Source organism: Bolinopsis microptera, chromosome 11 (assembly GCF_026151205.1).
Source record: "Bolinopsis microptera isolate Bmic1 chromosome 11, MBARI_Bmic_1.0, whole genome shotgun sequence".
Classification (NCBI taxonomy): domain Eukaryota; kingdom Metazoa; phylum Ctenophora; class Tentaculata; order Lobata; family Bolinopsidae; genus Bolinopsis; species Bolinopsis microptera.
This window is the reverse complement of record NC_087082.1, coordinates 8,789,079-8,812,230: the sequence shown is the minus strand read 5'-3', so window position 1 is coordinate 8,812,230 and position 23,152 is coordinate 8,789,079. Positions and strand designations below refer to the sequence as shown.

Here is a 23,152-nt window from a genome sequence, read left to right as displayed (position 1 = left end):
TAAAAGTTCACTGATTTGTGATTAACTTTTGATTCAGTAATTATCGATTATGAATACCCGCAATTCACATTTTATTTTCTTAATTGATTCGTCCCTGACTGATTTTCATTTGCAATTTCCTCAAAGAAGTAACATCAAATTCTCAATGCCAAACATTCGCAACTGGAAATCAATGTGGAACGTCTTAAACATTTAATGGTTTTTCATTGTATATTTGTATCTTATAATAAAATAAAACGATTTAATTCCAACATGATCATCAAAAGTATGTACAGATTTTGCGAGTATAATAAATATTTGATATTTAAATACCGTGGAGCCTTATATCAGTCATACGTCGGGCATCACAAGCCACATATCACCATAACAATGACACAGTAATATATACGTATTATATGCGTAATATGTACGTATTATGTACGTAATATATACGTTATACATTCACACGTTTTATATACATGGTCCAACATTGTCACAGAGCAAGTACGTCCATCTGATAGCCAACTATATTTTCTTGTTTTAAAACAACAGAAAAATATAGAGATATTATCAGGCACCACATCAAGACCATTTGATAGAACTTTTCAGTGAGAATATCCTTATTTGGAAATTATAATATGATCATAATGTTATGATCATTATATGATCACTAATTGTGATCCAGCAATTTGTATTCGACTGTAAGCTCTATCAAAAGGTTGCATTCTTGGTCAGTACGCCACAAAAATAATTCAATATACAGTCGATCATCTTGAGATACAATGATCACAGAAGGAGCATGAAAGTAACAAAACAGTCTTATTAACATGAACACAGATATCTCCTTAAAATTATAACAGAATTCGAACTTCAGCAAGTTTGACAGAATTCGAATTTCAACAAGTTGAACCGAATACGAGTTTCATCAATTTTGACAGAAATCGAAGTTCAGCAACTTTTGACAGAGTTCGAAGTTCAGCAAGTTTGACAGAATTCGAACTACAGAAAGTTTGACAGAATTTTGACGAACCCAAGATCAAGAGTTCGAGTAATTACTGAACCAACTTAAGTCCCTTCCTCCAAAAAAAAAGAGTCAATAAAGAATCACACATCGATACGTCTCATAATAACATCATTATATCAGATAATGAAACCAATTATAGAATACCTTAATATAATGTTTAACAATAAATCCAAAAATTCAATCCATTCCACGATAAAATGTACGCGGACTGCAATAGTGCGTGACCCTGCTAATTTGAAAATTAGATTATATATCGTGTCGGAGTCATGGGAATGTAAAGATAAACAAATGGTTAACCTTTCAGCCAGTTTCACGTGAATCTAACTGGAGCATGAAAAGGCCTGGAACCTAATAAAATTACAGTCCGGTTCTTTATCGTCGGAAATTTGAACTTCAGACAGCTTCATTCAACATCTTAATCAAATTTCAGGTAATCATAAGTCAAACATATCAAAAAACGATTTTTCAAATCTAACCTTAGGTTTAATATATCATGGGCATGATACTAGTATAGACAGCATATGAGAATCTTCAGACACGTACCCGGGATTCCACCAAGATAACGCACAGTCAATATTCCATATATCATTTTATCATATTAAGTTCTAAAATAATATCTGAATTTTTTTGGTTCTGAAAGCAAGGACGTGGTAAGCCACGAAATCATATAAAATTTAGAAGTTATTATATAAACTTATCAAAATTTGTAAATAAAATAAAAATACTGTCGCATAAAGCCATACAAAGCTTCGAATTATGCTTTATCATTATTATCATCACTCGACTAATACCCAAAGTATCAAACATGTAGCCAAGCCCAGCACAAGAAATCACAATAAATTTCTCAATCATCAGAAAACTGAAAGCTACAACATCAAACTACGTTATTGGTACGCAATGTAACTTAAATTGTCACCAATAACCGCTAAAATAGATATACAGCTAGGTCTTATGATTTACAATAATTGACAATTATTGCTAAAATAGATGTAAGTGTATATATATCGGCCACAGCTTCATCTTTCTCATGTAACCAAAGAGCTTGAAAATTTAATCGATCCACAGTCAAAGGTGTCTTTAACAAACCAGTCCAAAGGCTCTCAAGAGACAAGATAGTAGTTAAGAAAGAGGTGATTCTTACTATGCCCGAACAAAAGCGGTCGCGGATAAAATCTATCCAAATAATTTAAGAAAGATTACATCACGTGACGAATGTAAAGCAACTCTTTTTGTCGAACAAGAAGCTGTGGTTAGCACAGAATTTAAATTCTAAGCAACCAAATATTTTACTCGTTATCAGAAAACACGCAAGCAAATGCCTTGATGCTGAGAAGAATTCTGATAAAACATTTAATCGGAACCCCCTCGCCAGCTCAGCTAAAACATCCCCAAATTGTACAGTTAGCGAAATAGAAATATTAAGTTAGACCCCGAATATTTTCATTCGATTTTTCGATAAAGAACTATCATTTAGATGGTTTAGAAATTCGTCTCGCAAAAAAAAAAACGTCTGAAAATATCCGGGATGTTAGGAAACACTATGAAGCGTCTCAGGATTGAGTTGTTATATACTGGGACTGAGAATATGCCATGGGCAGGTAATAAATCTGCCTGGCCCGGTCATATGTCCAGGCGATAACGTCCACGTGGTATTCCGTGCCAGGTTTTAAGTTGCGGACTATGGAGAGCACCCTGCTTCTCCGGCCTGCTACAAAGCACATCTCGACCGTGTCCGGGCCTCGGAGCAGTGCCACCGAGCATCTGGACCCGTGGTAACTGCACTTGTGGTTGTGGGTGTCGGTGGGGATCATGTAGACACAGTACTTTATCGTCTGGAAGGGGTTATCCGAGGGTAGTTCGGCTGGTGACCACTGAAATAACAAGATATTAGATTATTATTTTAGTGTCACTGATGCTGCCAGGAACCCTGCACGGTATTCTGCAGCAACCAAAAAAAAGATACGCCGACATTGTGATAATTGTAGATACGTATAAAGATAACTCAGGATTTCTATTTCTACTTGTAACCCAACACAGCAAATTTGCCCGACACTATAGACCATGCAGCTTCATTTAAAGTATGGGGTACGGTATTCTCCAGAAGAGAAGAGGAACGGGGACCGTCCACCCTACCCACGTGACTTGGTATTTCACCAGAAATCCCCACAGCACGCCCACTTCTATCTCTCTCTTTCATTAAATTTTGTAGATTAATGCACACTGCTTGGAGACTGTCTTATCAAGTTGGACCCCAAAAAATCATTTTCTTATCATGAGAACTTTTTGTCAAGTTCTAACCTAATTACAGCCTAACGAATCAATAGAACGGCGGATAATTATTACGGCTCGGACCGCGGGAATTGTTTATCAGTGGCTTGCAAAATTAATCCATCCAAAACAACTAAACTGGCTAGGGCGTTTCTTGTCGAGATAAAGATAAGGGCAGGTGGTCGTGGTCACACATCAAGTTGGGATTTATATTTTATAAATTTGATGAAAATCGTGGGTAATGCCATTGGCCAAAGATTAGGAGATAAAGTTATAGTCATTAGTGGTTTAGATTTTCAATCTGGAAGGTTAAATCAAGAACTAATGACGTCATTAAATATATAAAAAGATTAAATTAGTCCTATTAATTTCCGGCTCATAATTGACAATTACCAATGAATCTTGGGTATTAGGATAATCTGATGAAAATTCTATTAATATTGAAGGTTATTAAGGATAAATTCCAATGAGCTTAATCAACTTAGCATTGTCACAAATTGGGAATTTAGGACGCGATTCAGCCACTAAATGATAAATGTTATATGAATGATTGTATTCAAGTATGCATGAGGTGACTGTACTGCATCGGTATTAATATTAATCTTATCTCAAAATTCAGGAAATGTTATTTCCGATTAACCATAAAGGGTTCACGGATCCAATTTAAATCTGTTAACTACGTCAGCATTTTTGACACTTGAAAAGACCTCCCCCACAAAGCGAAGGGGACAGGCACGATTGGTACATGACGTCTATCACTTTAAGGAGGGGTTATTGAATTAAAGCAGACAATCGGAGGCCAATCTGAACTCCTTATTTTAATATCACCACCAACTCATTATTCGGCAGAAAGCTGTTTTAATCGAAGAACAATTTGCTAATCCCTCTCCCGGCTCCCCCACATTCACATTTCCCGGACATAGCGACGTTATCTCTTCATTCTTAAAACTGATAGAAAGGACAAGATGATAAAGCAATTACGACAAAGAAGAATAAAGTGAGCAGAAGCGTAACTTACCGACAATCCAACTTGGGTTTTGGTGGTGAATCTGTCGTTATGGAGAATACAGGTATCATCAGGCAGAACGGGAGGTTGTCTGTATTTTTTTGTGCTGCCTGAAAAAAATTCACAAATGTTAAAAAAGCGAGGGGTCTTTTTAGTAATTATTTAAGTGGAATTCAAGGAATTCAAATTACATTAAAAAAGAATGTCATAATTGAGCAAAACAGGTTTTTACAATCACCTCATAAAATCAAACAGGTTTAAAAATACATTTTTTAAATATTTACCTAGAATCTGATAATCAGCTTCGCCACAGGGTGTTTTTTCCGCTTTGACCTGCGAATTAGTCCGATAAAATTTCAATAAAAAAGATTTTTTGAGCATGAGGGTATATAAATTATAAAGACGCGTACTACTTATTTCCAAGTGCCTGTATTCAGGGTGAAATATACTGGAATTCAGTTATGAAATTCTATCTCTTTTAACGGAAATTCGAACTTATGTAAAGCTTCTTGAGGCGTGACATTGGCTGATAACAGACTTAAGGGTGCCTTCATGAGTGTCTTTTAAATTGAATAAAGAGATGAGGGGCTTTTCTCTCACATCACTTAAAGTATATTTTAAGACCACCAATGAAGTGCGTGATGAAAACTGAAACCAAAACTTCCGAGAAAATATCTTGAAGTATTCGGCGTGTCAAATGAAAAATGAAATTTTTCAAGTCAACTCACGATGATGGTATAGGTTCCAATCATAGCGGAGGTGTTGTGGTAAGTCCAAATAGAATGTTCCTCGGGAACTGCATAAGTGTTTTGATGTCCCGCCTGAAGGATTATAATGAGGTTAATTTAAAATCAGAGATTATAAAGCTAGCAGTAGCATGGCAATTGGTATGGAAAGTTAGAAGTTGGTATGGAAAGTTAGAATCAAGGCATAGGGATTATATTTTTTCAACTAAAAAAGTATAGTTAAGAATCCGAAAACAAAGTCTGAACTTACCCATCTGACTCCGTTGGTATTCTGAGAGGAATCGTATCGGATGTTGTCCCTCAACCTTCCTGAGTCGCAATCCCGACCCTTCATGTATATCTCCCCTCCAGTAGGGTCAAACAGACGCACGGATACCGTCCCTTTGCAGGTTGCTAACTTTATGTATAGACTTGCCACCTGACGAGGGGGTTGTTAATTAAGAAATTGAGTAATAGTAGTAATAGGAATTTACATAAATTATGGGACACAATAGTGAACAGCATCCTGAAAGGAGAAATATTGATTCTCAGTAGAAACTTACATTTGGTAGGTCGCGTTCTTCGGTTGCTTTAAAACAGTATAATCTTTGTTGTCCACTTCTTAAAATATCTGAAATATGAAAAAAATCAAACAGGATACAATATCTGTAAGTTAAAACATTTCTTCTGTCTATTGTTATTGCAGAGACGTTTATATAGACAAGCAGCTGCACACAGTACATTCCAATTGATACAACTTTTGACAGCTGGCTGATAAGGACCAATGCCCGGTCAAAATCTAAAAATAATTTTGTCTACAAGCCACCTTTATCTTAATCACAAGCCCGAGTATGTGACCGTTGTAGCTCTGCGGCTTCACCGCATATTCCTTGTATATCAATATTATGTTTTATATCATTATGCGGTAATCGAATTCCCAGGACATATTTCCAAAGACCGGTGGATATGACATGCGCCAACCAACGCCCGGTCCCCAGAGGCTATCATTACCGATTAGACCCGTTAAGGTATTGCTCTGAACTGGCCATGAACTGGCTCCAACCGCTTAAAACGAGGTCTGTATCCTTATCTGCAGTTTCTACACGTTCTGCACACTGTAAGGTCTAAATCTTTGTGTCTGCGAAATTTGTCTTAAGTTGAACAGAGATATGGTAGGAGGGAACGGCCTCGGGATGTGCAAAGACTATTTATAATAGTGGAGTGACTATGCTGACCTTAGGACAACATTTTCAAGATCGCTCAAGTCATTATCCAACACTATTAAGTTGCTGTCTAGGATAATCCAGTGGTAAGAAATCAAGACTTGTTATGGAATTGTAACGGTAAACAGAGTCACATGTTGTTTGACTTATTCACTGTATCGACGGACATTTGTAGTGGTGATGCATGAATAGTATCTCATCTACGTTGACCTAGCCTATAACCAACTTATAAATAAATAACTGTAACTGTAATCCTACCACTACCCAATACCCATTCACCAGTTAGATTATATAGTCTAAATACTCCCACCCCATGACCCTGCTTGTCCCACCAAACTGTTACCCCACTTTTACCCATTATTTATGAACCCACCCTGGAATTTTAAACATTCCCACACTCTGACTCACCAGGTCGGAAGATGCCTTGAGTAAGGACGGTTCGGTATCCGGGGTGGTTGTGACATAGGGAAAGAGCTAGCGATCTAGCAACCAGCGTGAGAGCCAGTAGGAGCACAAACATGGCGATCTTTATAGAGACGAAGCTACAGAATGGAATGGTAGGTTAGAAGCAATGAAAGGAAACCTCGCAGTCTGACCTGCTTTATATACTGCTAGGAGTGTGAAAGTCACGTGATTGAGGACGAGAGAGCTGAATGGTGCCCCCTCGCTTACTTGCACCTGCCTACCTGCAAACCTTATCTAGTAGTAACCTTTAGACGTCATAACCAAATTAAATAAGCCGCCTTTTTGTGAAAAATGTACCAAAACCTGGACTTGGAGTATCAGCGAGCTGCTCCCCCATACTATAATCTTAAACCCGTTTTTAGAGGATCCCACCAAAGTTAGGTATTTAAATAATTGATAAACAAATTAAAGGTAATTAAAGATAAAACAATGAGGTATTTCCAGGAACTAAAAATTACAGGAGATGAGTGGGTGGTTTAAAAAGTTAATGAAACGTTATCTAATTAGCGATCGTTTCCGGATTGTACGATGGAAACAAAAGATGTCCGTCTGTCCGTCCAAACGAAAATTTCAGACCAAAAAAAATCTCAACATTCCCACGATAATTTATTTAGGGCACAAGGGGAGATAATATATTGTTATTCAATTATAAGCAACGGCATTATTTCACGCGATTCCCACAGAACTTCTGCCCGCGAAGAGAAATAGGATCTCGGTTACAATATTCGAGCAGTTCAATGTCGATGAAACCTAAAACCTGGAGTTGAAACAAAAACTGAGAATTAACTAAATCCTAAAATAGCTGGTTTATTTATATGATTCCATGATCTGTGCTTATATCAAGTCTGATAAACATCAAAGAAGGCTGGAAAACGGGAATGTTTTTCACTTCTTCAAGTCGATTGCTGCTTTTATACTCGACTGTAAATTCCGAAGATGGACAATATGACCATTCAAGGGAACTTGTCCTCAGGAAATCATACTGAATTAAGGCAATTGCAAGGATGATCTATCGCCACAAAGGAATTTATGGCACGTCCTGGATTTGACCATAAAAGGAGGTCGTTATCTATTTAAAACATTAAATCAAGTTCTTATCAAAATCTACCAAAGTTCAGAGCCAGTGGCACTTACACTGGCGTCTAATGAACAACCACTAAACTGCAACCACCGCATTGTGACATACTGAAGGATGGAACCGCGGTGTCAGTAGTGCACTAGTGCATCTCATCACGGCAAGATGTGAAATATCACAGCATCCCGACCACGACATATCGACAAGATATTGATACATTTCACTTCACCAAATCTATGGAACTATTCTGCAGAAAAATTCATCAGTCCGTTTAAGGCAAATCCAGTGCATTTCCGAGGGACGATGTCTAGAACATATTCTAGGTTTTCAGGCATATTCTAGATTTTTAGGCCCAATGGTCATTGACAGGGATTGAACTTAGCAAAGTCAATTGTAAATGTAATGATTGATCATGAAACCGATTGGAATCCAATTTCAACGTAAAACACTGGACCAGTCGATAAGAAAACCCATAAAGCTTTAAAAGCTTATTTGTGCGGACTAACATTGCGCAAAACAGCGGCCTTGCAAAAAGAAAATCTTGATCTTTGAAAGTGGGGATGGATTCTTTGCACCCAATTAAGTGAGATTAAAGCAGGGATGAACCTGGGCTTGAGGTAGGTACTGAGAAAGATAAGACGACGCTGCCGGCACATGTCAGGGTCACTGCTAACCGCTCTTCACTGCAACTTAATTTGAAATATAAATTCCACATTTGGGAGTGCTTATAACGGAACTTCTAATATTAATTTCCTTTTTTTTTCTTGCAGGCATCCCGTACAAAACCTTAATCACACACACACACATCAAACCATGCCGAAGGTAACTGTGATCAGACTGGAAGCGAAATATGAAATTTGGAGTCCTTCAGCCTGGTGGTGGGAACGACAAGAAGACGGAACTGCGTTTAGGATTTTTATGGTAAGAAAACCTTAAGTACTGTCATAAGGTATTAATACGTGACTGGAAATTATGATGAAATTTGAGGCTCCAAACCTGAAATATGGGCCAAGGCCTTATCGAATTAAACATGCCACTTTATCAGATGTTTGGGAATTTACGACGCAAATCGATTCCTGGTTTAATATTAGTAACATGTAAAGTTTCCGTTTCCCTAGAATTGATACAACTAGGTGCAGTGCCCAAACATAATCAGAAATACAATTTAACGTATATATATAGATATAAGTCAAACCTGCCCAAGCTAGAGAGCCATGGCAGGGCCAGCAAGCAAGGCCCGGACCAAAACACACTGAACCGACTGAGTATAAAAATAACTATATGGAAAAATAGTAATCATATTAAAAGGTATAAAGTTATTGTAAATGAGGGACAATTAAACGTATAAACAGTATAATTAGTTGGTACCAATGCATTGTGAAGTATCTAACAATGTAACAGAAATGCTTTAAAATGCGGCTGAAGTATCCAGATGGGACATGTTGTACGTGATTTGAACTACCCACTGTACCGTGAGCTAGTCGTGTGGAGTAATCAAGATCCATGAGGAACGTATCGAATAAAGTGAATTTTAAACAATTAGGTCAATTTATATTCGCACTGCTCCCAAACATGTGTTAGACACTCCCACACGGTGAAAATATTCGAGAAAATTTCCGAGACAGTTCCACATAACTCTATTAAGATGTTTCCCCTGTTCAGGGGGAGGACCGCACTCCATTTAGATTAGGTTCCGCCAATCCCGGAAACTTGTAATATTTCAGGAATGAGGTGCTGTAACTGGATTAGACGACAACAGTGAACTATACTAACATTGTATTTTAGGGGCTATCTCCGGGGGCTAATTGTATTTATTCGTGATAAGGTGGTTCACAGGTGAGTCCTGAGCAGTCAATATTAAGGTCATGCATGCTGTGCATTGCACGGTGGTGTGGCACTGAATTCTGGGCAAATTTAAGGGTATAGGGTCGAATTCTAGGTAAAATAAGAGGTATCTAGTCAAATTCTAGGCAAAGTAAAAAGTATTAGGTTTAATTCTACCCAAATTAAGACGTATTTGGTCTAATTCAAGGAAAGTAAAAGGTATTCGGATTAATTCTACGCAAAGTAAGAAGTTTTTGGTCTAATGGCAGGCATAGTATAAGTGAGACGTATGCAGTTTAATTCCAAGCAAATTAAGGATGAAATTTCAATCAAAGTGAGAGGATTTGGTTTAATTCTTTAAAAAAAGTTATTCAGTTTAGTTTTAGGCAAAGCAATAAGCATCCGGCTGAATTCTACGCCAAGGAAACTGTGTCTGGCCAAATTATAGGAAACCAGAGCATAATGGGGGTTGATATTTAGGCAGAACTGATGAGGCATGAAGCTAATTATATGCAAACAAAACATCAAAGAACCGAAACTTGATATAATGGCAAAAATAGGTCGAGAAGGTGTGTTGAGTGTTCTCTTTCTAATCTAAGTTTTAGACTTTAAAAGCCAAAAGTTTAAAATGCTCCAATATTGTCATTAATCGAAATTGAGGTTTCAAGGGTCAATATTGCAACAATGAAACATAAATTTAAAAACATAAATTAGACATAAATTAAATGTCATGTCTCCCTCCTCCAAAACAAAAACTTAGGGTCGGTATCAATAGTCTAATAATTGAAGTTAAGCTTTGGTTTGCTCGATTGCCAGAGGTTAGGATATTATTCGTCATGATAAGGGCAATGGTAGATAACGCAGAACAGAACTGATAAAGGAATCACAATTCGTCTCTAGTAATTAGCATTAATGCCCTCTTTGTAAATGATGAGTGTTGTCAAGTCGGGACAAAAACTACCAATGGCATCTTGCTGTTTAGTATTTATCATTTGATTTCTTCAATTTGACAAAGGTAATGAACGCTGTTATCATCGATTCCAAGAATTATTTCATTATTTCGAGTATCTAAAAAAATGAAAGCAATCGCACGCTTACATCTCAGGACGGTGCCGATGAAAGCGGGAAAAAGATAAACTCTCTATTTTAAGAGTTGTGAAAAACTCAGACAAGGAATATCTCTCACGCTCAAGTTATACGGTCAGCCGTACCCTTCTCGGATAAAAATGTACCAGGGACTGCCCGACGGCTTATCTGTGAAAAACAAAATTTTTGAAATAGCATAAATTTATTTCATATCTTTTGCAGCAATAAAAATGTAATTCATTTTGCCGGGGCGTTTTAATTTCGGGTTTCTTCTGAATGAGAGGGACATATTCACAAATTACATCATTCAAAATTTGCCCGCTCCGGACGCCAGGTGCTCAGCTGGCAGTCTAGCTTTTTTGTTGCCCGAATGAAATCAGTTCTCTGTCGCGTCTTTGAGCGTGTCGTAATACGGAGTTAAGTAAAATTTTCCACTTACCACAGACAAACTGTACAATAGACAAACTCAACGTCAGAACGGACAGACAGACCCATTACCTCAAATCTTAGCAATTGTAATGGGGGATGGATTATCAAAGATTCAAATACCAACCGGGGAATGACTAATTATGACTGATGTTGAATTCTAAAATTCAGGATATTTCGAAGATTAGTTCGTACACGTCAAGACTCTGGCCAAATTCTTATCAGACGGAGACTTTAAACACGCAGGTCTTATTGAACGATAGGTAATTGAACTTACGATCAAGAATACGATTTAATCTCAATATCAACCATGCTAAGCGGCGGAGGGTGGACAGACATATTTGCATATTTTGCAGACATATCACAACTTATAGCACTTGTGCCAAATTATGCATAAGCTGTTATACCCGTTAATTTAGGGAATTTACTAACATCTCCAATGACCGTGCACGGTTCTTAGAATCTACGAATATCCTCTGGATATCTACAAAATAATTAGTGTCCGTTATTGAAATAAAGCTCCCTCGATCCTAGAATCTTTGAAATGAAACTGTCTTCTCAGGCGCACGTGAACCTGGAGGAAACGTAGTACAGAAATCTGTGATATTTCTGAGGGCATTGTAGGGCTGGACAAGTTGAAGTCTCAATGTCGGAATTAATTTTGTTATCTTTTAAGCGGCACTTAAAACGTGAAACCCATCAACTTCAAAAATGGTTTTCATCGCACCCATAAATTTTTACGGAAATTAGTCCTTCTCAAGTTGGGACACAAAACTTACCCCAGTACTCAAATAAATGCCTTATCTTAATTGGCACTTACGATTTCTTAGAAATATCATTGCTACCAGGAAAACAAAATTAGATCAATACGCCGGTCATGAACTTATTGAACATTGAACATACATGTGTATATATAAATATGGGACATCGCCTATTGTGGGAATCGTGAGTCACGCCCTATAACAATTGTCCCGAAAACGACTTCTTTTGAATATATCTTTAACGCATATCATAATCTTATTATCATTCACACTAGTTTTTTTGTTACTCTGAATTATGTATCATGCGATAAGTTTTCTTCTTACGCCACTCAAAAACATGAATTAAAAATAGATTGTCAAAAAAAGGTTGTAAAGTTGATAAAAATGAGCCAGCGGAGCTACTAGTGTTTGAGAGCGTTGAACATTTGGATAAGCACAAATTTAACAAAGAAATTGGACAAAGAGCTTTGATCATAATATGGATATGATCATATCTTTATATAATCAATTTGTTGGTGGTTAATTTGCAACTGCATGACAAGGTTCGACGACTGGATTTGGAAATGGGCTCTACTGGACTCTGGAGACACATTCAAAATGTATTTATCACCAACAGTTCATCAAACTTAAAATAAACATAAAATACATTGGATGTTCTGTCAATCAAAAGTATGTCTTTTCAAGTAAGGGGGTTTACCTGCCATGAAAGCTAAAAACCAAAATAATGGCCGCAAAATTGTCAGAGACACGACAAGGAAAATAATAAGAGATAGAAAAAGAAAACTGTCTCATAAATCTAGATTTTAGCAGAATATATATACGACCAACGTCAGGAGTGACTCGTGATATTTGACACGGGATAAGGCTCGACAAAGCTCTCTGATGGTGGGAAATGGGGTTCGGAACCACATCAAAACGATACAAAAACAAAATGGTCAAAACAATTTATTGGCAGAACGGTATCCTTTGTATTTGAAAACCGCGACCACATAATGAACGACCACTAATCAATAATCATTATAAGGCGATAAACGTCAAACATTTTTAAATAACACATTATACTCGTCGACGAACGTCTCACCAAAACTACATCTAGACGGCTGCCTCCTTTAGACGCTTATTTAATGCAATGATTTCATCTATAACAAAACGTGTGCTCGCTAACTTGACCCTGACAATTGGCGTCAGTCGATTGAATAAGTGCTGTTCACCTCTACTTGGAGGTAAATCGTGCCTAATCAAGGTGGATATTACCCAGTGGAAATATAAGCAAGGTTAAAAAGAGATACGAGAGAGGGGTATAAATAGACAATTATCCGTCCGACTGGGTATAAATATACTATGACAGCATATCGTACCGTAATTCCATCCGGCCCATAATCGTAATTGAAATTTGTAAAAAATAGTAAGAATCGGTGCAAAATTGGAGGCGATTAATAAGTCTTGCAAAACATTTCCTGGCATGATTCTATCAGAATAATTCAGATATTGCATGATATTGATAACGGTAACCGTTATTATAATAAGTTGTTCTCCAAAAAAGTACGAGAATTCCCGAGGGAAATGATCACATCATGAGTCCTGCAGCAGGAAAAACTGACATTACCGATAAATATTTTAAAACAAATGCTGGAGTTGCAAACAAGCATCAAGGGTTTTCTATATCTTGGCAAGAACAAGGGATCGAGCGACATCAGCTGTTAAATTATATATACTCAAACAACAAAATCAGGTTTTGGCGGAAAAGACAGAGCGGCGATGGCAACCGCAAGCTCGAAACCATTGCCTCAAATTTAAAACAGCTGTAGATAACGTCCGCTTTTACTGCAAAGATTACGTTACATTAACTCACCCTTCCGTGAAATTTGAAAACTTGGAATATGCTCAAATAAATAAAATGTTGACGGTGCCGTTTAATTTTGAATAAATCCTGAACACAGAAATACGAACAAGCGATTTGTACGTTATAATATATCAACAAACTATCCGCCTAGCATCTGAGGAAATAAGCGTAGCACCAGAGATATCCTGGATAAAGCAATGCAACCACATCGTCATTCTGTAGAATAAGGAAATTTATTTGGTACGGTAATGCAACATATAATACGGCTTGTCTCATGTCTATTGAACCAGATATACGGATATATTTGGTCTATGTAAACAGTAGATGTATGTTGCATACGTCATCTTAATTTTCTCAAAGGTTATTGCAGTACATTATTATCCTGATAAATAAGTGGTTGAAATGGTATACGGTCCTCTTTGGCACGGACGAATTTTACTGGTATTTTAAGCTTATCAGAGATCGCTCGCGCTAGTTACAAATTTAAAGTCCCGGAAGGTTAAATGTTATCTAAACAGTCGAGCCCATATCCAAACTGCAAAAAAGGTTCATTTTGGTGCAAACTACGAGAGTGTAAGTGCTAAATAACTACTGTTGAAACTGCTAAATAACAAATAAAGTGAAGCTCTGCTTGCAGTATCAGTCCCCATAAAAACAACATACAGGGTGATCCAAAAGTCCGGCCACCATTTAATTTTTGAATAATTGTGGTTGCTATGGTGGTCGTGGCGACATCTAAAACTCAGGATCTACTATTAACACTTTCAGAAAGTAAACGCCTTTCACGGTTTTGGAATTATTCAAAACATAAATGCCAATGGTGGCCGGACTTTCGGATAACCCTGTGGAGTCGGACTGGAGGTCTAGCATTACTAAACTCAGCCAAATTTTACATTATGTATGCTTATATTTATACTACTCTCCCATGCCTCTATATGATACGAATAGTTATCATAATCGCAACATTCGATTCGCATTGTGGCGTTTGCAGTGCAAACTCTGAGCCAGAGCATGAGACATTAATCCGAAACTACAGAACATTTTTCTAAATATGGCATCGTTAGACAATCAGACAATGTGGTTCGATGGATCCTCAAAGTCGCAATGCAAGATCGGTGACAATGCAGTAACACTAAGTAAAATTATAAGATTTAAACTAGAAAAGTATAACCTTAAAAAGTTTTGACTAACAGCAATGATTGTTTTTAGGTCTTCTCGTGACGATTGAAAGTGATATTTCAGACCGCTAAACAGACCTCTAAACCTTATTAGAATGCCAACTATTTGTCTCGTGTATCTTGAAAATTGACAATTTACCATTAGAAAAGCCAATTATTTGTCTCATCTGTCTTAAGAAATTGAAAATTTACCATTAGAAAAGCACTAAGTTTTAATGCACATTTTTAGCAGAATACTGCGACACGATTTGTACAATTTTAGAGGTTTGTAAAATATGGTATGAGATTGAAAAATGAATAAGTGGCTTACGAAAAAAAGTCACAATAACTTAAACGGTCGGACGATTATTGATTTAAATTAGCTGTATAAGTAATAAATAAAGTTGAATTACTCTTTTCGTCAAAATATGAAAGCAGAGGTCTCAAATCACTTCTTTGAAAAGTCTTTCAGTCTATTAGAACAACCCTAATTCAGGACATCGCTTTTATATGTTCAGTACGTGATGAATCAGCTACTGAAACGTAACAATGCCAGATGTCTAGACCAAAACATATCAAGGCAAGTTTAGGCAGGTGTTTCGGGTTTACTGTTTCCCATGGCAATGTTTACAGGATAATTTGTAGCTAGTATTTGAGCTGCAAATACCCATATGGTGAGACGCAATTTGTTGTTGAGATAAATTATTAATACTTTCACAGTTTATTTAATTGGATTAAATATATATTAATAGTTATTAGTTAGTTATTTATGGAATTTTGTTGTAATCATCATCTAGATAATTTGGAATTCGTGATTTGCTGTGATGATTGATCACGTTTTATCTATTGCCAGTTTCCGAGAAAAACTCAACGATAAGGCCAAAAATAAGATGCAAAATAAGATGAATGTCTTGCTCCCTATTATCTACTCATGGATCTATTCTACCCTTGAGAAATGGAGATTTAATTAGCATTTTATCTGGCGACTGGGTGTGAGTTCTAAAAACCCTGAAATGGTTGCGAAGCAGCAAAATATGAAGTGATAAAAACATGAATACTTCTGCAAATTCCATTCTACAGAATTAATTTGGTATCGAATTGGCGACACGCCATTTCCATATGACACATACGAAATGGCACAAATTACAACAAAGTACCTCCAAACGAGGACCCAAAATGGCGCCAAATTATTCTCAAATGGGCGCCAAACAGCGCCTGAAATGGCGCCAAATAATATTAAAAATAAGCGCCAAACAGCGCCATAAATAGTTTCAAATATCACTCGGTTCTCATGCATGTGCGTGGTACAGTGGCAATGACACTGGGTGTATATAGAAAACGACCGGTCAGACTGGATGAAAGTGGGAGAAATATATCCTACACAACGGTCGAACCAACACAGCAGGAAGACTGAATACCAGCAAAAACTGCTCTGAAGTGTTTGTTGTGGTTCAGATGAAGGTGTACTGTTTATGTGGGCGTGTATAACATATTATACCCCACATACGCACACGCGCTGGTAACACCAACTATAAGACGCGTGCAGCAGTCTCATTTTACCCAGCTTAAACGCCGACATGTACACTAGTAGACAGATTAAATTGGGCATTTGTTGTTGTTATCTTACAAGTGCGTGTGTACCGCAGCCCTCCTCGCCAATGGAAGTGTTTATCACGCCCACGTGACGCCCAGTTGACCAATCAGCACCTCTCAAATCGCCCACGTGTTCGTCAACCAACCAATGGGCAGCTCCCAAATCGGCCACGTGTCCAATCAGGTTGCGGGGACGATTGGAGATGTGGTGAATTTTTTCCTAACTGCGTGTGATAACCCGAGCTACGGTGACCACAGAGAGCAAAGTGATCGGGTAAACAATACGGAACCCCCAGGTATGGTTATAAATATACCAACAAGAAGATGCACCATGTGAATAACATGTTAATAATATTCCTGACTGGTCTGGGCTAGCTCAGTAACAGACCTGCTCCCGGCAATTAGGGTCGTGAAATACTACTTGAACATCGGTCAAGACTTTCCCACAAGCTGATTAGCACGGTGGGTTATCAATTATTGCGGAAACAAAAATGTCAGGAAAAATAATTGTTCTTAATAAATTGATAAAAAATGAAAACGGATAATTATTAATGAACATGTTTAATACGACGTGCTGTACCAAAATAATCCGAAGTATACGAAGTATACGAAGTCTCGCTCATGGCAATGTTATGACTGAGACCAGATTTACATACTAGCTTTATATAACTAGGTCTACAAATTGTAATAGACTGAATACACCCCAGAAAGGCTATATAATTAAACTATAAATACATATAAGCCTAACTCCACAAAAGAATAAGACTATCTTTGGTCTAGACTCAGAATAGAAATTATATTATTACCATGATACTAACTACCTAATTATAATTATTTCAGTTGCTATCAAAGCCATCTCTAAAAGTTTGTCTCGGAAAAGGATAAATCACGTCCAATAACACAAGATCAAACGACCAAGCGAAATAAAGAGTAAAGAGATCTAAAACAACTCCTAATAGTAATATGGTTCATCACATTTTCCTCAGAGAATTTCTGAGAAAAATTATGCAAATATTTGACTGATTTAATGTTATTGACATAATTTAATGGTAATCAAATATGTTATTGACGTAAGCAAATAAAAGAGACAGCAGGCCAGACAGGATTGGAGAGCTTGGAACAACTGAAGCGGAAAATTTATAGACATACAACGGCTCTGATCAAATAAAAATCTTAAATTAAACGAATCTTGAAAAAAACAAATTGACTGATAAAAGCAGCCGGGCCAGACAAGGTTTAGGCTGAAATAATTGAAGGGCTGTAAAAGGGGATCATGTTTTTTGTCCATTTTTGTCCATACGTTTTGTCCATCCTCAGAATATAGGGTACCGCATGGAAAAAAATGGACAAATATGGACAAAAAGTTGAACTTTTGATTTGGATTGTCTCCTCAATTTGGGGGTCGTTCACATATTACGTAATCAGAGCCGAGGGGGGGGGGGTTTCCAAATGATTACGCTACTGTAATTTTGACACAATAGATTTGTGTAAAACTGATTACGGAGGGGGGGGGGGGGGGTAAAAATTGTCCAAAAAGTGATTACGTAATAATATGTGAACGATCCCTATTCCTCTGTAACAAACTACCTGTAGAAATGGTTAGCAACCATTCACGATCAACGACCATGGCCCTTTTTAGGATAAACTTTGGGCATTACTTTCAAAGTTTAAATTCTAATTTAGGTACAGAAAATAGTCTGTATTTCTTTAAGGGAGGGGGGGGGGGCCAATGGGTATTTTTTGTGAAACTTCATTTCGATATAGCAGTTGACCAACAAACTAGGACCAGTGACCGAACTTTTGAGGGGGTTCTGGACCCCAACTGCCAAACGGTGCGCGCAGGGCAGCCACGCCCATATTTGGTCCAAATTTGTCCCAATTTAGCCAAATACCCTGAACATGCCCAAGGTTTATGGTGCTCTACTTGTAGCTAGTGGTCTCCTGAACTTGTATATGAAATTTCATCAAGATTGGACAAAAAATGACTGAGTTATGAGCCAAAAACCATATGCCCATATTTTCTCACAAAAATTCAGAATTTGGCCGCCAAATTTTTTTGGAGGCCTAAATCAAAAATCCGTTCTCAAACTAAGGTCGAAATGCGATTTCGAGTCGATTCCGAAAATTTCATGCAAAAATTTTGAAAACTGATTGAGTTGTTACAATTTTAATGAGATCAATTCCGCGAATATCGCGAACCAAGATATGGGCAATTTAGTCCATTTTTTGTGGTTTTTTCGCCTTCGTATCCACATTTAAACATATATAAAGCTATAACTTACAGAGAATATTATGTAGTTTAGGCTTACCTTTCATAAAAAGTAAGTCTCATTCAAAAATATTGATATTTGACCAATTTATGGGACAAAATCTACCAAATTTGGTGCGTATGCCCAAATATGGACATATGGTTTTTGGCTCATAACTCAGTCATTTTTTGTCCAATCTTGATGAAATTTCATCCACGAGTTCAGGAGACCATAGTACTCAATAGTTATCTACTAAATACTAATCACTCCTAAACTGAGCATTTTTGAGTATATGATGTGCATGAGTCGGCAATTGTGAACAATTTGCTGTTAGCAACAGACCAAAATTTGAAAATTGTCCTTTCGTAAGACGCAAATGTGCTGTGGTCCTGGCCCATTTAGAGAGATGCATGATTGAGTAGATCATTCTCCGACTTTATAGGTGTTTCTTGACAACTAGTAAGTCATCTTGCGACAAATTCTATGTTTTTTATGAGTCTTTGAGACCTTCCTAGTTACCATTATAATAACCCATTTGTGAGTATTTTCATCGTTTTCTCGGCAAAAATCGGTTTTTCAACCACATTTCCGAAAATGAACATTTTAAGGTATATGTTGCTTCATAAGAACTTGTATATACATGTGGCTATTAGGTACATTTTGGTGTATCGGAATAGTCTATATAACCTTCGTAGGCGGAAAACACCAAAAATCACGGAAATTATGAACTGCGTCAAGCCAAAAACCGTTTTTCGGCCAAATTTCCGAAAACAAGCATTTAAAGGTATATGTCGCTTCAAAAGTTGTATATAAATATGGATATTACTTATTAGGCACATTTTAGTGTATCGGAACAGTCTCTAAGACCATCCTGGGCCGAAGTACAAAAATTCGAGCGACTGCGAAACTCTAGAAAAGGGTGTGGCCCAAAACACTCTTATTGCATTTAGTACAAAATGAAATTAAAGTTAAATGTTTTAAGCATCATCTAGAGAGGTGATAACCGTCGAAAAATCGCTTTTAACCAGAAAAGCTAGCGAGTTCCCTTTTGTCTCGGACTATTTCCATGTATTTTGAAATTGTTTGTCCATTTTTTGTCCATATTTGTCCAGTTTTCTGTTTTGTCACCCTATTTTTGTTCACCTTGAAAATATAGGGTACTACATGGACAAAAATGGACAAAAAACATGATCCCCTATATAATCATATGCAACCCAAACAGAACCGGTAGTACGTGTCCTGTCCGGTAGTACGTGTCCTGTCCGGTAGTACGTGTCCTGTCCGGTAGTTCGTGTCCTGTCCGGTAGTACGTCTCCTGTCCGGTAGTACGTCTCCTGTCCGGTAGTACGTGTCCTGTCCGGTAGTACGTGTCGAGTGCGACTCTAAGACTCTTCTCAGACTCCGAAATTAGGTTTTTCGGACAATAGTTTATGACGGATCCTACCATAAGATTTTCATGAAACTTTCCATAAACTTTCCGGACGAGAGTCGCTGTCGGACAAGAGTCGTGTTACCATACGTGTCCTGTTCGGGGAAAATGAATAAAGGAGGGAATAAACAAAGGACTACCACGTAAAGACTACAAACTTTGCGTTACACTCACACAAGCAACGTCAACTGCTCAGCTAAATCATAATAAGGGCACATCCTTCGATTGGTATTTTTATTGGTTCATCAGTTTCTTGGAAACTGCGTTCACAGATACTGTAGCATACTGAGGGAAGATATGGTCGCCTGCATTTGAGGAAGGGACAGGTCTTTCGCCTGGGAGGAGGCAATTCACTTTCATGGGCACCGATAATATTACTGTTATCTCGGGGTGCCGGGGCGGGTAATCACTGCATTAACTCGTGGCTTGCGGCAATTGCAAAAGAGGGATGACTCTTTTCAGAGACAACTTTATGCCGAATCCAAATAAGATAAAAATGGGCTGGAAATATAGAACGATATAAATAAATTGTCCAATCTAGAGGTTCTGTTGATAAACGACAAGTTTAGCAGTAATTAATATGATACTTTCCATTAATAAGATGACTCTAACGATCGTGGTGGCCCGCTTACCCATACTGAATGATCGTCTGAATGAACTAATTTGATCCACGATATCACAACAACTTGACCAGAAGATACTTGACCAGAAGATACTCAGGCACTTAAAAACAACTGCAGATAAAGATGTAACGTCTAATAATACACGGACACGCACTACTGTAGTTCTACGACTACGACTACTCAGTGCCACTCTGTTTTTATATTATATATAAATGCAAATGTTTAATGCGGTACCCGCGTGGTATATTATTTAGCTCATATCCCCATATAGACACCATTGCGAACCACATGTACCACAAAATTACTCCGAAATTAAAATTACCAGGTACGACTTATTTCCTGCATTAATTTTCACCGCGGGAATTACAGATTGGTGTTCCGGTTGAGGAGGCCTGTTATCTGGATGTATAGGGGGAGTGTCTTATCAATGCACACGGTTAAAAGTAAAATAACATTAATATTCGGAACTACTGGGCGGGTAGCACGGCTCAAAGGGACAGCGCCGAGTCTCACGTTTTCAAATAACACGTGGTCTGTTGCCTTGTGGTCACGTGGTATGTTGCCTTGTGGTCACTGCTGGGGACCACGTGATATGGCAGTTTGTTTGATGTGTACCTGGTTCACCAATTTCTTCACTTCCTTCCAGACGTGCCCCCTCCGCGGACTAGACCAAGTTGAGATATTATCTAGTGGACTGGAAGGTAACTAGACCAATTCGAGATACTGCTGACTAAGCTGAAAGCTGAATAGACCAATTCAGGATGTTATCAACTACTGAGATTTTGGCTAGTTAGACCAATCGAAAACTGTATTCCTTGAGAGTTTACTAGAGCAATGAAATGATATGATCACAATTCTAGGTTGTTATCTAGCTATGCCAGATCGGGAAATCATCTACTTTAGCTAGCTAGACTAATTTGAGATGTTATTTACTCGGCTATAATAGCTAACTAGAACAATTTCAAGCGTTAAATATAGGTATTATTCAATTTAATGACGATCAGTTCGAAAAAATAAACCCAAGCTTACGATTAAGCTGATATCGAAAAATCACGCTGACTTTTCGGGCGAGTCATGCACAAAAACGCTCTAAACGTTCAAATACCAACGCAATTTTAGATATTTAGGCTGGATCATATTTAGGGTGCAGGTGAAATTCCGAAACAGTCTGACGGTAACTGATATTTGTTTGTTGCTATAGCATTGGCATAAGGTTCGAAACTAGATCATATGCTATCTGTGACTAGACACTTGATTTCATCTCTAAGACGTTTAAAGATATACGCATATCCAGCAACCCTAAACATCATTGTCTAAGGGGGTAAGTTGTAAGTTAATTTTCTATTTAAAAGATCGCCATATCTTAATCTACCACCAAATAAAATAATTAATGTGTCGGTAAGAAGGAAAGGAAAAGGAAAAGAACAAAACATGAAAGCCGTCCGACTACCCCTGCACTGATCTGGGGCGAATGATATCGGCAAAGAATATCCAAGCCTCGACCCCATTAGCCGTGTCCGTGACAAGACACACACAATTCCACAAAACAAGGGTCTGTTCGACAAACTAAAACTTGACAACCAAGGACAGTGCACACAACAACAACCCACTAATTACAATTAACCGAGTAATGAACATTTGGAGGTAGCATACAAAACAACTGGTGCACACATCTCGAACCGATCTAGCCGAATAACACATATTACTAGTGACACATGTCCTTTTATAACTGTATCGCATCTGATCTCAGCAACGCGGACGACGACAAACACAAAGTTCATCTGTACAAGGAAGACCTATAAAACCATGTCATTACCCGATCAATCCTATAAATAACATTTAAGCTTACAACCCCATTTAAGTAATATATAGTTTGGATAAAGGTGCATCCTGGAACGATACAGCTCCCGTAGACAGCACAACAGGTATATCTACCCCCTGTGACAAGCCCCACCACCTCTCTCGGACGGACAAACCGGGTGCCTTTCGTCCGATTTTCTAGAGAAGATCATTCTTCGTTTAGCCAGCCCCGTGCTAACCTCCCATTTGTAGCCACCAGACATGTATAGATTTTATTCATATTCACAAAACGTTACCCCGGATTTTGAAGGGGGGAGAGTTGGTGGTGAGTTAAATCTTACCTGGGAAGAAGGGGGCGAGAGTGGATTTGGGGATTTTTCTAGGTAATAGGATCATGCCAGCTTCCCCGTGCATCATCAGACTGTATCGTCACCCCAACTACCATCCTAGCGGAGCAATAAATATATATATTACATTTTTATTGAAATTAAATTACATTCCGACCGCGAAGGATAGCTGAGGGTCCTGTCTGTAGAAGTTAGCATGTAGTGTGGTAGAGTTGTAAGTTAGAGGAAAAATCAGGCGCAAAATGAAAA

At 37.8% G+C, this 23,152-nt stretch overlaps 1 protein-coding gene across 2 annotated transcripts; it reads right to left on the bottom strand.

The window, feature by feature from the left end:
* Window positions 1-247: 247 nt before the first annotated feature.
* Window positions 248-23,002, bottom strand: LOC134823047 (uncharacterized). 2 transcript variants are annotated; one of them, XM_063834397.1, is made up of 8 exons: window positions 22,898-23,002; window positions 6,634-6,767; window positions 5,566-5,633; window positions 5,274-5,441; window positions 5,006-5,098; window positions 4,562-4,610; window positions 4,290-4,387; window positions 248-2,874 (listed from the first exon to the last, which is right to left on the bottom strand). In XM_063834397.1, the coding sequence occupies exons 2-8, from the start codon at window positions 6,743-6,745 to the stop codon at window positions 2,554-2,556; spliced, it is 909 nt and encodes a 302-aa protein (XP_063690467.1). In that variant the 5' UTR covers window positions 6,746-6,767; window positions 22,898-23,002; the 3' UTR covers window positions 248-2,553. The 2 variants fall into 2 exon arrangements, with proteins under 2 accessions (XP_063690467.1, XP_063690468.1); XM_063834398.1 differs by lacking the exon at window positions 6,634-6,767 and having other exon boundaries at window positions 22,898-22,998.
* Between the last annotated feature and the right edge of the window lie 150 nt (window positions 23,003-23,152).